This window comes from Vipera berus (genome assembly GCF_964194415.1).
Source record: "Vipera berus genome assembly, chromosome: 4".
Taxonomy (NCBI): domain Eukaryota; kingdom Metazoa; phylum Chordata; class Lepidosauria; order Squamata; family Viperidae; genus Vipera; species Vipera berus.
The window spans coordinates 35,796,319-35,811,436 of NC_138206.1; the positions used below are offsets into that span (position 1 = coordinate 35,796,319).

The following is a 15,118-nucleotide window of genomic DNA, read 5'->3' on the forward strand; positions in this document are numbered from 1 at the left end:
TAATCTCTCAATCTTGAGAAATTTAAGTCAAATAAATATAATTATTTCAAAAGCCAAATTCTGCAGCTTTAGCTTAGGAATTCTGATCTTACCAAAGATCATCACTAATATTGTCAACTGAAGTGCTAGATTCAATTGTGTATGTATATAGTGTTGTTGTTAGCTGCGAAGTCGTATCCGACCCATCACGACCCTATGGACAATGTTCCTCCGGGCCTTCCTGTCCTCTACCATCTTCTGGAGTCCATTTAAGCTCCCGCCTACTGCTTCAGTGACTCCATCCAGCCACCTCATTCTCTGTCGTCCCCTTCTTCTCTTGCCCTCAATCTTTCCCAGCATTAGGCTCTTTGGAAAAGATTAGGAAGACACATTTTAAACATTACATGAGTGAACATAGCATTTATCTGCTATTAATTAAATCCTCTTTTTTCAAATTCAGATGCAAGATAGAAAAATGTTTTAATGCTTTAATGAACCAGTTCCTTAATTTAAATTGAGTTCTTGAAACAGCTACAAACAGGTAACTTTGATGAATAGCAAAGAAATATATGCTCGCATAAGATTCTTTGCTGACATGTATTTTTTCCTAATCATTTTATATTTTATAACAATAGCAACAGCAGCAACAATACTAATAGAAGGGACCTTGGAGGCCATCTAGTCCAACCCCCTGCTCAGGCAGGAAAAACTATACCATTTCGGACAAATGGCTGTCCAGTCTCTTCTTAAAAACTTCCAGTGTTGGAGCATTCACAGCTTCTGGAGGCAGGTTGTTCCACTGATTAATTGTTCTAACTGTCAGAAAATTTCTCCTTAGTTCTAGGTTGCTTTTCTCTTTGATTAGTTTCCATCCGTTGCTTCTTGTCTTTCTTCAGGCGCTTTGGAGAATAGCTTGACTCCCTCTTCTTTGTGGCAGCCCCTGAGATATTGAAACACTGCTATCATTGTCCTTCTCTTGATTAGACTAGACACACCCAATTCCAGCAACCATTCCTTCTATATTTTAGCCTCGAGTTCCCTGATCATTTTTGTTGCTCTTCTCTGTACCCTTTCTAGAGTCTCAAAATCTTTTTTACATCATGGTGACCAAAACTGGATGCAGTATTCCAAGTGTGGTCTTACGAAGGCATTGTAAAGTGGTATTAATACTTCATGTGATCTTGATTCTATCCCTCTGTTAACGCAGCCTAGCAGTGTTGGCTTTTTTGGCAGCTGCAGCACACTGCTGGCTCATATTTTAGTGGCTGTCCATTAGGACACCGAGATCCCTCTAACAGTTGCTACTACTGAGCAAGGTACCACCTATTTTGTTTATTTGTTTTTACTGTAAAGGAATAGGCTTTGTTGCATATGTATTGAAACCATCACCCAGATGTAAGAGTTAGGGAAATTTTTAATAATTTCAACAATAGTCCATGAGGATATTATAGGATGGAAAAAATGCTAACATTGCTGGGCATAAAAGAAAAAAAAACTGAAAATGGTTAGAATGGGAAATGTACCCATTACCCTGTAAGTAAATATTGAACAGGAGTGTTACATTTTGTGGTGCATTTTTTATTTTGAAACAAAATTATATAATTATGCTAATTAAATATTCACAATTGTCAGTTTTTTAAGAATATAAAATATAAAACCACCACTAGATGGCACCTAATTCTCATACAATATAATTGGCACTGTTTTACTGTAGTCCTTACTAGCTAGTAAGAAAATGAATTTAAATTACTAAAAAAAGAGAAATGTCTGCTTTTAAAATACTGCTTAGTATTTTTCAGCATTTCTTTTCCGTAACTAATTTGTAGTTATCTAGAATGATTTGTTTTCCTGAAGACAAAACAAAAAGTAAAAAGTTTTATTTTTTATCAGTTGGTACAGTAATATCAAATAATAGAAGGAGCATTTTTTGAAAAAAAGTATTTTTTTTCCCATAGTTACTTTTTAATATATGCATCACCTGAGCTCTTTCATCAAAAGTATGTATTAACTCATCACCAAAAATGTAAATATTTGTATCTGGTCATTTATAAACCCTCCATTAGAGCAGACATGTCAAACTCTCAACGTCATGTGATGTTGTGAGACGTATTGGGACTGTTTTGCCATTGCCGGCAACAGGGTGGGTGCAGCTTCCGGATGACATGTCCAGCCCACAGGCGGGCAGTTTGACACCCCTGCATTAGAGGGCATTGGGGTCAAGCACCTAATTATGTAGAAGATTAGAGCTCTACACATTTTAGAATAAGGCCTTTTCCAGCAATGTCCAAAAGAGCAGCAGTTTGTGTTTGCATTGAGGAAATGCAGCAGCATAGATGGAAAGGCTCTAATTTTGCATTTATCTTAATTTGCATTCAGTCTGAAGGAAAAAGAGTTTGCAAAAGAGAAACAACAGGGAAAAATAAAGCTTTTTGTAACAATCTTCCTTCAAGTTATAAGGAAATTAAGAGATGTATTAAATGCTAAGGAATGGAAGCATTGGGAAAGGTGGTGAGTACTAAAAGATGGTATTATCCCACAGTGGTAGCTTTTTTTATACGACCAATATATAATCTAAATTTAGATTATAAATCCGCATCATACATTGTGGGTGTTCTGTTTCAGATAATCTACTGGGCATTCAGGTTTGAACTATGTCGAGGATAAAAACAAAGTGTAGATATTCTTAAGAGCTTTTGGAATGAGTTAAGAAAATAAACAAGCAATCTGACTGGAAACATGATTAGGTACCAGAACTAAGTTATCAATAGGATCACATAATGAAAAATCAAATCACAGCGCTAACCATACAAGAACAAATAGGCAGAAAAGCAATATGTTCTAAGAATACTATATCACAGAATGGCCCTGAAAAGACTAGCCATTAATATCTCTCTCGTGTTTATTGAGTGTTTCCTGAGAGATCTAACAGTTGCTAGAAAAAAAGAAAACAATAATAAGACAATATTTAGTCTAAATAATAAGGGCCTTTTAAAATTATTTGATTTAAAAATGCTTAATCAAGTTTTTGTTGTTCAGTTGTAAAGTTGTGTCTGACTCTTTGCAACCCCACAGACCATAGCACGCCAGCCCCCAGCGCCCCATCCTCTACTTTCTTCTGAAGATTGCCTGAATTCAAGTATAGTGTGCTAATGATGAAATGAATTGTATGAATATTACTTTGATATATTAGGAAAGAAGCAATACTTGCAATTTTATTCTTCTAGTCAAAATTCTGGATTGGTTAATCAAGTTGTTTTCTATATCAGTTTATTACCAAAATGGTGATTAGAAAATAGGTAAAATATAAAATGAGGAACTCCACCTTAGTGCAGGTGCCCATTAACCTATTTCAAATTTAAACCTTTGCCACATACAGTATAAATCTACCAGAGTATAAACCATTCCTGTATTCTCAACAAGACAATTAACTATAAATAGTTTATTTATATACAATTTAAATACAATTTAAAGCAAGTTATAAATCATTTACAAATATACCTTCCTTTGTTTGGTTTTCTTTAGTTTTTCTTTAGTTGGGCCTTGATCAATATTCTTTCGATATAACTGTTAATTGTTTGGGTTTTGGATTTATTATTTGTTTGCTTTGATTAAGTGTTATAGTTCTTAATGGTATCAGTTAGTATATTCCAGAAATGGACATCTCTCAGCATTCCCTGACCATTCTAAAATAACTTGTATTCTTGACATTTAGATGTTTATTTCCTTTATGATGATTATATAATTATATATGAGCCTGGAAGTTTCTTTTCAACATCTTTACTTATTTAGTGTGATAAAAATTAAATATACATTCCCAAACTATTAATTAGTTATTTCCTTTTCACTTTGCCAAAACAACTCTTTTATTCAGTAATAGGATCCAGTGAAGGGGATTGTTGGAATATCTCTTTAAAATATCGGTTCCTTTTAAAAATATCAGTTACAAAACTAAATAAACACATTACCCTTCTGATTTTAAACTCTGAAAAGAATGAAATAACAGTCTTAAAATAGAAAGAAGACATGGTATTCAGAAAAAAAATCAAGGGACAGTTTTGCTTTTCTGTTAGTTACTTACTTATAGTAACTCAATTTATTGTTCTTCTCTGCTGGCAAACTACCATTTGCTCACAGCATGTTCCCCATTAGACCATTAATTCTGTAAAAGTTAGAAATGCTCATTACTAGATGTCTGCTGTGAAACAGAATTGATTAACTGTCTGATCAATAATTGGTACCAAGTAAATGAGCATTTTTCTTTTTTTACATTTCATAAGATAAATTGCATGACCTAGTTATGCTAGAGCTAAGATCCCAATTAAAATTTTAACTGTTCTCTGAATATTAAATATCTATCTTGTTATTAAGTCAGACAATAGATAAAATCATATAAAAGGATATAAACATAGGTTTTGCATTTTATTAGTACAACATTATTATTCCTACAGTTACTGTCTTCCATAAAAACATTTGAATGGTGCAAATTCCGTCCCTGACTCTTTCAAAAGTGGTATTCTTTGATTAGCATGACTGGAAGCTTCTAATGATCCATGTTCAGTGTTTTCATAAACTCACTTTTATGTGGCATCATGATTCCTGACAAATTGATGAAGTGATTCGTTTAAGATTTTATTTAGTGCTGTGCTTCTGCCATTCTAATGGAAATTACTACTGAATGGATTTCTCCTACAACCTTCAATATGCTTTTCAAATCTGTTGAGAATATTGGATTATCACTGAAGTATATTGGGAAGTACTTGAGTCCAGAGAGTAGAAGAACTAGGGAATGTCACCTCTGCCAGCATGGGTGGAGCGGGCCAATCCCAGTGGGGTGAGATGGTTCCTTAAGTTTACATCTCATTAAGCTAAGATTAAAGCTAATTTATATTTTTAACATGGTATGCATTTATTTATTTATCAAATTTAGAAACCGCCCCTCTCACTCACAGAGGGACTCTGGATAGAATACCAATAAACAAATAAAAGTGTATTCAGAAATTAACTAATAAAAATTTATATCTTTAGACAAATCACCAAGAATATATGAAGACAGTTAATTTTGTTGTTGTTGTTAGTTGCGAAGTCGTGTCCGACCCATCGCGACCCTATGGACAATGTTCCTCCAGGCCTTCCTGTCCTCTACCATCTTCTGGAGTCCATCTAAGCTCACACCTACTGCTTCAGTGACTCCATCCAGCCACCTCATTCTCTGTCGTCCCCTTCTTCTATTGCCCTCAATCTTTCCCAGCATGAGGCTCTTCTCCAGTGAGTCCTTCCTTCTCATTAGGTGGCCAAAGTATTTGAGTTTTAGCTTCAGGATCTGGCCTTCTAAAGAGCAGTCAGGGTTGATCTCCTCTAGGAATGAATGATGAATAAATTGTCTATATATAACTAAAAATAACCCCTCTCATACCTACAGTATATTTTTTAAATTTTATTTTAACAGATATTTCAAAATGCAACCAAATGCAACTAAGAAAAAGAGGAAAAGGAACAAGAAGGAAATTAAACAAAATTAAGCTCTGTAAAATTGGACAAGATGTGTCCAAGTAGATTATATTAAATTAGTAATACATATAAAAATAATAAACACTACATTTTTATTAAAATCAAATCACTCATTAAGGGGGCAACCAATGTCAAAGTAATTCATCAGAATAAACAGTTATGAGTTTTTGTATAATATAAGGTACGCACACACCTCTCCAAAGGTTTGGGGAGGTGCGCGTGCACCTACGGTCGTTCGGAGAGGTGTGCACGCACCTCTCGGAATGGGCAGCGGCACCACTTCTTGGGAAAGCTGCCGCGGCCCGTCTGCAAAGCTGCCGCTTTCGGCAGCTTTGGAGACGGGCCGCGGCAGCTTTCTCAAAGAGCGGCGCCGCTGCCCGTTCGCACAGAGGTATGCGCGCACCTCTCCAAAGGTTTGGGGAGGTGCGCGTGCACCTCTGCCTGTTTGGAGAGGTGCGCGCGCACCTCTCCAAACGGGCGGTGCCATTCTCCATTTGGAGAGGTGCGCGCGTACCACTGCCCGTTCGAAGAGGTGCGCGCGCACCACTGCCCGTTCGAAGAGGTGCGCGCGCACCGGGCGGCTGGGAGCCACAGGAGACGGCTCAAAGAGCCGCATGCGGCTCCGGAGCCGCGGGTTGCCGACCCGTGGTTTAGCCACAAATTGAAACCCAGACTGCAACTAAAGAATCTACACTTCAGAATATAACAAAATTGGAAGATATTACTATTGAGACAGAGGAACATAAGCAACAACTATCCAAAGAACCGACAACTTTAAAAGTACAAGAAACTATCACTATGGCAAATAACCTTAAGGACCAACAACATACTATGGGAAAATTTAATGTGCAAGATAGTGATGCTAACATAGAGGACGTGGAAAATCAACAAAGACAAATTCCTGAAAGCCTGGATAGCCAAGCATTAATTACAAAATTGGATAAGACTGTTTAAAGCAGATGAACCCAGATGGAAGAGGAATCCAGACCGAACTGAAGATAAAGTTTTTAGAGCAAATACAGAGACTAGAACTAACAGGGCAACAACATAATGATTACAAATGGTTTGGTTTTTGTGGACCACTGATGGCTAGATAGCCTCCTTCGATTCAAATAATATGTATTGGAGCGCAGGGTGACCTATCTGGCAATTCAAAGGCCTTGGTCTGGAAACCTGATTGGCAAAAAAAGGAAGTCTGAGTTAGATTTAAAAAGTGAGTTCTTAGAGAACGATTAAAGGTTATCCTTTTAGTAATCAGTGATCTATCAGGATCTAAAATAGAAAATGTTTATGAGATAGAACTAGAATGTATTTATTAGGCTTATTTTACACATTATAATTTGTGCACTGACATAATGGAAATTTGTTATAGATCCCACGTTTGATGTTAAAAGATGTTTGATTATTCTATTTAAGAATTAAGATTTAGCTAAAATTTAAAACAGAATCTGGTTGTGTATAAATAGTTCTAGATTGATAAACATAGGCTGTGGTCCTGTCAGTAACGTGTGATGTGTTAGGATGTGAAACAGACAATGTTTATTAGGTAGAACATAGCTAATCAGCCACTGTGTATGTTAGATGCTATAGTTTTTACTGTAATGAAATAAGGGAAATTTGGGTTGTGAGTATTATTTGGGATGTTAAAGGCTAAATTTGAATAATATAATTAAAATTAAAATTAGGTAAACTTTAATAACAGGACATAGATATATCCCAATGAAATTGAATTGACAAATTTTTCAACTGACCATGCTATCTCTAGAAATTTATTAGTTTAAACTGGTTGTATGAAATGTTAGGGGAAATTGAGAAGGATATTTTGATAATTGTAGTGTATGCGGCTAAAGCATACACAGGCTGTCAGCTCAGCAGGGGGCTGGACAGCTCCAGGCTATAACCACATTTGGCGGGAAAGCCTGGTTTGAACGAGTTTGACAGCCCCGGGCTATGGCCAGCTCTGGCAGGAAGCCAGGGTTTAAATCTATTGATCACCTGCACTGGCGGGAAGCCCAGGTTTGAATCCATTGGTTGGTATTCCCCTGGGCAGGTATAAAGATACGCCAGGTAACCCCCTTTCCCCAGCTTCATTCCTGACCTAAATAAAGAAGTTACCACCCAGCTGACTGTCCGTCTCTGTGTGTGCCCACGCTACGTTACAATAATGTAACCTGAATTATCTACTGAAAACTCTGTTACTGAATCTCTGATTACCCAGTCATCACGATGCTTTCTAAATATGTAGATTTTAACTGAAAAACCAATAAAACTTGTTTAAAAAAAGATTTGTTTTTGATCTATTATCCTTTAGAATATTTGAGCTTCATGTTGTTGTTGTTAGCTGCGAAGTCGTGTCCGACCCATCGCGACCCTATGGACAACATTCCTCCAGGCCTTCCTGTCTTCTACCATCTTCTGGAGTCCATTTAAGCTCACACCTACTGCTTCAGTGACTCCATCCAGCCACCTCATTCTCTGTCGTCCCCTTCTTCTATTGCCCTCGATCTTTCCCAGCATTAGGCTCTTCTCCAGTGAGTCCTTCCTTCTCATTAGGTGGCCAAAGTATTTGAGTTTTAGCTTCAGGATCTGGCCTTCTAAAGAGCAGTCAGGATTGATCTCCTCTAGGACTGACCGGTTTGATCGCCTTGCAGTCCAAGGGACTCGCAGGAGTCTTCTCCAGCACCATAGTTCAAAGGCCTCAATTCTTTGGCGCTCAGCCTTTCTTATGGTCCAACTTTCACTGCCATACATTGCAACTGGGAAGACCATAGCCTTGACTATACGCACTTTTGTTGACAGGGTGATGTCTCTGCTTTTTAGTGTGCTGGCTAGATTTGCCATGGCTTTCCTCCCCAGGAGCAAGCGTCTTTTAATTTCTTGGCTACAGTCCCCATCTGCAGTGATCTTGGAGCCCAGGAAAACAAAATCTGTCACTACCTCCATTTCTTCCCCATCTATTTGCCAAGAATTGAGAGGGCCAGATGCCATGATCTTGGTTTTCTTAATGTTAAGTTTCAACCCAAGTTTTGCACTCTCCTTCACCCGCAACAAGAGGCTCTTTAGTTCTTCTTCACTTTCTGCCATTAGAGTGGTATCATCTGCGTATCTTAGGTTGTTGATATTTCTTCCGGCAATCTTAATTCCAACTTTTGATTCATCTAGCCCTGCCTTTCTCATGATGTGCTCTGCATATAAGTTAAATAGGCAGGGCGACAGTATACAGCCTTGCCGGACTCCTTTCCCAATTTTGAACCAATCAGTGGTTCCGTGTCCAGTTCTCACTGTTGCTTCTTGACCCGCATATAGGTTTCTCAGGAGACAAATAAGATGGTCTGGTACTCCCATCTCTTTAAGAACTTGCCACAGTTTGTTATGATCCACACAATCAAAGGCTTTAGCATAGTCAATGAAGCAGAAGTAGATGTTTTTCTGGAACTCCCTAGCTTTCTCCATGATCCAGCGTATGTTGGCAATTTGATCTCTAGTTCCTCTGCCTCTTCGAAATCCTGCCTGTACTTCTGGTAGTTCTCGATCCACATACTGCTGGAGTCTAGCTTGTAGGATTTTAAGTATGACTTTACTAGCATGAGAAATGAGTGCAATGGTGCGATAGTTTGAACATTCTTTGGCACTGCCTTTCTTTGGAATTGGAATGTAAACTGATCTTTTCCAATCCTGTGGCCACTGTTGAGTTTTCCAAATTTGCTGGCAAATTGAGTGTAGCACTTTTACTGCACTGTCTTTTAAGATTTTGAATAGCTCAGCTGGAATACTGTCACCTCCACTAGCTTTGTTGTTGCTCAGTTTTTCTAAGGCCCACTTCACTTCACATTCTAGGATGTCTGGCTCGAGGTCAGTGACCACCTCATTGTGATTATCTGGGACGTTAAGCTCATTCTTGTATAGTTCTTCTGTGTAATTTTGCCACCTCTTCTTAATCTCTTCTGCCTCTGTTAGGTCCCTGCCATTTTGGTCCTTTATCATGCCCATTTTTGCATTAAACGTTCCCTTCATCTCTCCAATTTTCTTGAAGAGATCTCTGGTCCTCCCTATTCTATTGTTTTCTTCTATTTCTTTGCACTGTTCATTTAAGAAGGCATTCTTATCTCTTCTAGCTATTCTCTGGAATTCTGCATTCAATTGGGCATATCTATGTTTTTCTCCCTTGCCTTTCGCTTCCCTCCTTTCCTCAGCTATTTGCAAAGCTTCCTCAGCCATTTTGCTTTCTTGCATTTCTTTTTCTTTGGGATGGTTTTGGTTGCTACCTGTTGTACAATGTCGCGAACCTCTGTCCATAGTTCTTCAGGCACTCTGTCTATCAGATCTAATTCCTTAAATCTATTTGTCACCTCTACTGTATATTCAACAGGGATATGATTTAATTCATACCTGAGTGGCCTAGTGCTTTTCCCTACTTTCTTCAGTTTAAGCCTAAACTTTGCAAGGAGAAGCTCATGGTCTGAGCCACAGTCAGCTCCTGGTCTTGTTTTTACCGACTGTATAGAGCTTCTCCATCTTTGGCTGCAGAGCATATAGTCAATCTGATTTCTGTGTTGACCGTCTGGTGATGTCCATGTGCAGAGCCGTCTCTTGGGTTGTTGGAAAAGAGTGTTTACTATGACCATCGTATTCTCTTGACAAAATTCTATCAGCCTGTGCCCTGCTTCATTTTGTACTCCAAGGCCAAACTTGCCTGTTATTCCAGTTATCTTTTGGCTTCCTACTTTAGCATTCCAATCCCCCATGATGATAAGGACATCATTTTTTGGTGTTAGTTCTATAAGGTGCTGTAGGGCTTCATAGAACCGGTCAATTTCATCCTCTTCAGCACTGGTGGTTGGGGCATAGACTTGGACTACTGTGATATTGAATGGTTTGCCTTGGATTCGAACTGAGATCATTCTGTCATTTTGAGGATTGTATCCCAGTATTGATTTTCCTACTCTTTTATTGACTATGAAGGCTACTCCATTTCTTCTGAGGGATTCTTGCCCGCAGTAGTATACCTGATGGTCACCTGAATTAAATTCACCCATTCCTGTCCATTTTAGTTCGCTGATACCTAAGATGTCGATGTTCAGTCTTGTCATCTCTTGTTTGACCACGTCCAGCTTTCCTTGATTCATGGATCTTACATTCCAGGTTCCTATGGAGAAAAAATCTTTACAGCATCGGACTTTCCTTTCACCAGACATATCCACAGCTGAGCGTCCTTTCGGCTTTGGCCCAGTCGCTTCATTCTTTCTGGCGCTACTAGTACTAGCCCTCTGCTCTTCCCCAGTAGCATATTGGACGCCTTCCGACCTGAGGGGCTCATCTTCCAGCGTCATATCGTTTTGCCTTTTGGTACTGTCCATAGGGTTTTCATGGCAAAGATACTGGAGTGGGTTGCCATTTCCTTCTCCAGTGGATCACGTTTTGTCAGAACTCTCAGCTATGACCTGTCCGTCTTGGGTGGCCCTGCACGGCATAGCTCATAGCTTCATTGAATTACGCAAGCCCCTTCGCCACGACAAGGCAGTAATCCATGAAGGGGTGAGCTTCATGATTCTCATCAAAATATGAGAAAGTAAGGATTCAATCTGACAACTCCAGAATTTTTCAAAGCATAAATTACCAAAAATCTTGTTATCGTTTCTTTTTCCTCGGTGTAATATTTGCAGTTAATTTAATATTTATCTTCTATTGGTATTCCTATTATGATACATCAGTCCTCCTGTTTAAATTCTGCATCCCTTTCACCATGCAATATTGATATGTTCAGTTTTTGAATCACACTTCAAAGTCATTTTATAAATAATCCCCAACAAATGTGCTAAATTTTATATTGCAAGTTTTTGAAATTTGTTTACGTTTCTTGAGTGTTCTATCTTGTTCTTGTACTTCCTTTTCAACTGCACTACTTCTTTGAAGATAATTAAACCAATTATACATTTCTGACTGTTCCAACAAGAGCTTCTCCAAATATTTCATTTTGGTTTTATTAAAGATTAAATCTCACAATCTATAACAGGGGTCCCCAACCCCTGGTCTGTGGACCAGTACCGGGTAACGGCATGCCAGCAACCATTCCGCACAAACAAGGAAAGCCCCATCCACAGGATGCAGGCAGTGCACAAAACCACGCCCCCTCCAGTCTGTAGAAAAAACACTTCATGTAACTGGTCCCTAGTGCCCAAAAGGTTGGGGACCTCTGATCTATAAGAATTTCTCCACAAATATATATATTTTTTTTGGTGAGGGATCCATTTAAATTCAGGAAAATAAATATTTAGTACTGAAACAATGGTGCATGTCTGCCCTTACTATCTTTCAGCATTTATTCCCGAGTATCAATATAACTATTGATCTCTTATAGATAGTGCACTTGTTTTTATCCAATAAAAATATTTATGCAAGCTTTCTATGAGTCTTACTTCATCAGTAGAAATAACCCAGCTGTATGTTAGTATGATTCAGTCTGTAATCCATGTTAGATAATTGATCTGATATTTGAGATTAAGTTTAGCCAGTGCACTTTGTTCTTCCATACCTTGCAAATCTTAAATTTTATTATAACAGTTCATCATAGGTTTATAGGCAATAAAATTATCACTTTGTTAACCACTGAAACAGTTAATTCAGTTTTCTAATAATAAAGCATTATTTTACCTTTTTATATTTTAAGGTTGTGTTTATTGTGTAGTGGGCTTCCGTAGGCAAGGAGCAGACCAGCGTAGTTACAACATCATTTATTGACTCAAACTAGAACAGGAGTACTGCAGGCAATTGCCTGTAATTTATACTCTGAGTCCACAGGGCCTTAACCAATCACAATACTTGAAAAGCCCGCCCAAATATGAATGTTCAAAGTTTCCCTCCAAAACAGTTGGAGTTAACAGGGTCATCTAAAGGTTAGTTTCATTTTAGCTTCACAAACAGTTGGAGTTAAGTTAGTTTCACTTTAGCAGGGTTTAACACAACTTTATATATATTCAGTACATAACAGTACATGGTGGGATTCTTTTATCCATTGATAGTGCAAACAAGAATATTTTTATATTATATCCAGAGTACATGTTTTTTATCATTGCTTATTTTCTTTTGATTAAACTGTATATTAAAACATTCCGAATAGCTGACTTAGAAAGGCAGTACAATAATATGACAGTAATAAAATGTATTTCAGTATATATAATCTGCATGTTGTACCTATTCAATAAAATATATTTCACATAATGAGATAATGAATATCTGAAAAACGTGAAAAACTTTGTAAACAATTGTTCATAAGACAGAGAGGATAACAATATCTTTTATAATGTTTTCATTACAATTTGGAAGGACTATTTAAAATGCTGTTTCTGCTTGGTTTTAGACACTATTCTGCAAGATTCTCAAGTAGTATACAATAGAGCACTTAGTATCATGCTGAGGGATTATTTACACTCTGAGAAGATTTCTTAATCTAGTTAAAGATGCGGGGAACAGAATAATTCCAGTTCTAATGGGTTGCAAAATGGTAGCAATTCATCAGTGCCTTTTTGTGCAGAATTATTTGGGATTTCAGAAACTTTTTTTAAAAAAAAACTTAGTACTGAACAGAGATGGATGGGACTAGTTTATGGAAATGAAGTAACTAATCTGAACTGCTGGCATAGTAAATATCAAGTCACAGTATACTAAACATTAGAATACTTAAACTTAAAGTGAGATATATTGTACAATGGTTCTTTTTGATAAGCCAGAAAATGTTATTCCTGTTCCAAAAAGTGTTATTCCTACTTTTAAAAAAAAGTCATTAACAATGATAGGGCCTGCTGCTAAAATTGGTGCTAAAATTTTATAATTAATAAAATTAATTATTTTTAATTGTTCTTAAAAACAACCGTTTATCTAAGAGACCAGCACATTTTGACCTTTCATTGAGATGTCATCTGATGGAAAGTTAATCAAACAAATCTACTAACAATGTTTCTTTCTCCCAATATCAGTGGAAAAACATATCACAAATATGAATGTCATTCAGAATAATATAATAAAACATATGTCCAGCCTCTGATAGAAATTAACAATTGAAATGATTATTTCCCTTGCTAGTTGTTTTAATTGTTTGATTTTCTCCGAGATTCAACTTGAATCTGTCTTTCCCTGTCCTTGAAATAAAAGAAAACAGATCTGAACCTTCTGTGTAACATACTTGCACATTCTTGAAAAGTGCTATTGTACATTGGCTTCTTTGCTGTCATTTTTCTTCTTGCACTCCATTAAAATTAACTATTTGTATAGAACAGGGGTCAGGAACCTGAAACAGTGAAAGAGCCACTCAGAACTGGTTGCCTCACAAAAGGAAAAACTGGGAGCCGCAAAAAATGTGTGCACATGCGCGTACATGCGTGCATGTGCAGAACAGGGTTTGACTGAAGAGTGGAGCCAAGGCGAGATATGCACCTACCCTGCATATTTGAATTGATTGGTTGAACTTTTTTAGTCCCACTTTTTTTTTTTTTGGACTGCACATGGCAGAGGACTGGGAGCCACAAGAGACAGCTGAAAGAGCCGCATGCGGCTCCGGAGCCACGGGTTGCAGACCTGTGGTATAGAAGCATCACAAAAGTCTATAACACTTACTAATGAATTATTTTTGCAAAGATTGCAATATTATGTTTGTAATACATATTTTTTAATATAAGAAATATACATGTTTATTTTCCTGGCAGGTCACAGTAATGAAAGGCAGCAATAGAAATAAAGATCACTCAACAGACGGAGAAGGAACTGGAAAACGACCAAAGAGGAAGTGTCTTCAGTGGCATCCACTACTTGCAAAGAAAATTCTTGACTTTTCTGAAGAAGAGGAGGAGGAAGAAGACGAGGAAGATATTGAAAAGGTAAAGTTATCCTTTTGAAAAGTAGAATTAAGAATTACACCCCTTGGTGAGTTGCAAATCTTCTCATAAGTCCTCAACTTATGACCACAATTGAGCCCCAAATTCTGTTAAGTGAGACATTTATTAAGTGACTTTTTCCCCATGTTGCACCACTTCTTGCCACAGTTGTTAAGTGAATGACTGCAGTTGTTAAGTTAGTAAAACTGTTGTAAAGTGAATCTGGCTTCCCCATTGTCTTTGCTTGTCAGAAGTTTACAAAAATTGATGAAATGACCCCTGGATACTGCAACCATCATAAATATGAACCAGTTGCCAAGCATCTGAATTTTGATCACATGACCATGGGGATGCTTCAATAGTTCTAAGTGTGAAAAATGGGCATAAGTCACTTTTTTCAGAGCTGTTGTAACTGAATTGTCACTAAACTAATGGTTGTAAATCAAGGACTACCTATTTTAAGAAATTAAGCTCATTTATAAATAGTTTTTTTTTCATATCAGAGCCTGTTGGTAAGTTATACAATGATGTGGTGTCGTGCTTTATGACCACATCAGTTAGTGTAGTTCCTTTTAACATTGTTCTATGTTCTTCTTACACAGGTAAGTAATTGATGATAATTCATCCTGTTCAAATCCTATTCTTCTTGTTAATATATTGTTTTAAAAAATTTCAATTCCCTGTAAAATACTGAGGAAGCAAATTTTAAAATTATTTGTTGGTGAAATTAGAATAAGTTATATTACTTTCTAATTTCTTCATTT

The 15,118-nt window shown here is 37.3% G+C and overlaps 1 protein-coding gene across 6 annotated transcripts in view; it reads left to right on the top strand.

Moving 5' to 3' along the window:
- Nucleotides 1–15,118, top strand: part of BBX (BBX high mobility group box domain containing) — a 111,210-nt gene that overhangs the window by 54,532 nt on the left and 41,560 nt on the right. For all 6 annotated transcript variants that reach the window (XM_081326697.1, XM_081326701.1, XM_081326699.1 and 3 more), the window contains one exon: nucleotides 14,187–14,357. In XM_081326697.1, coding sequence (XP_081182823.1) covers nucleotides 14,187–14,357 — 171 coding nt within the window. The remainder of the gene's footprint in view (nucleotides 1–14,186; nucleotides 14,358–15,118) is intronic.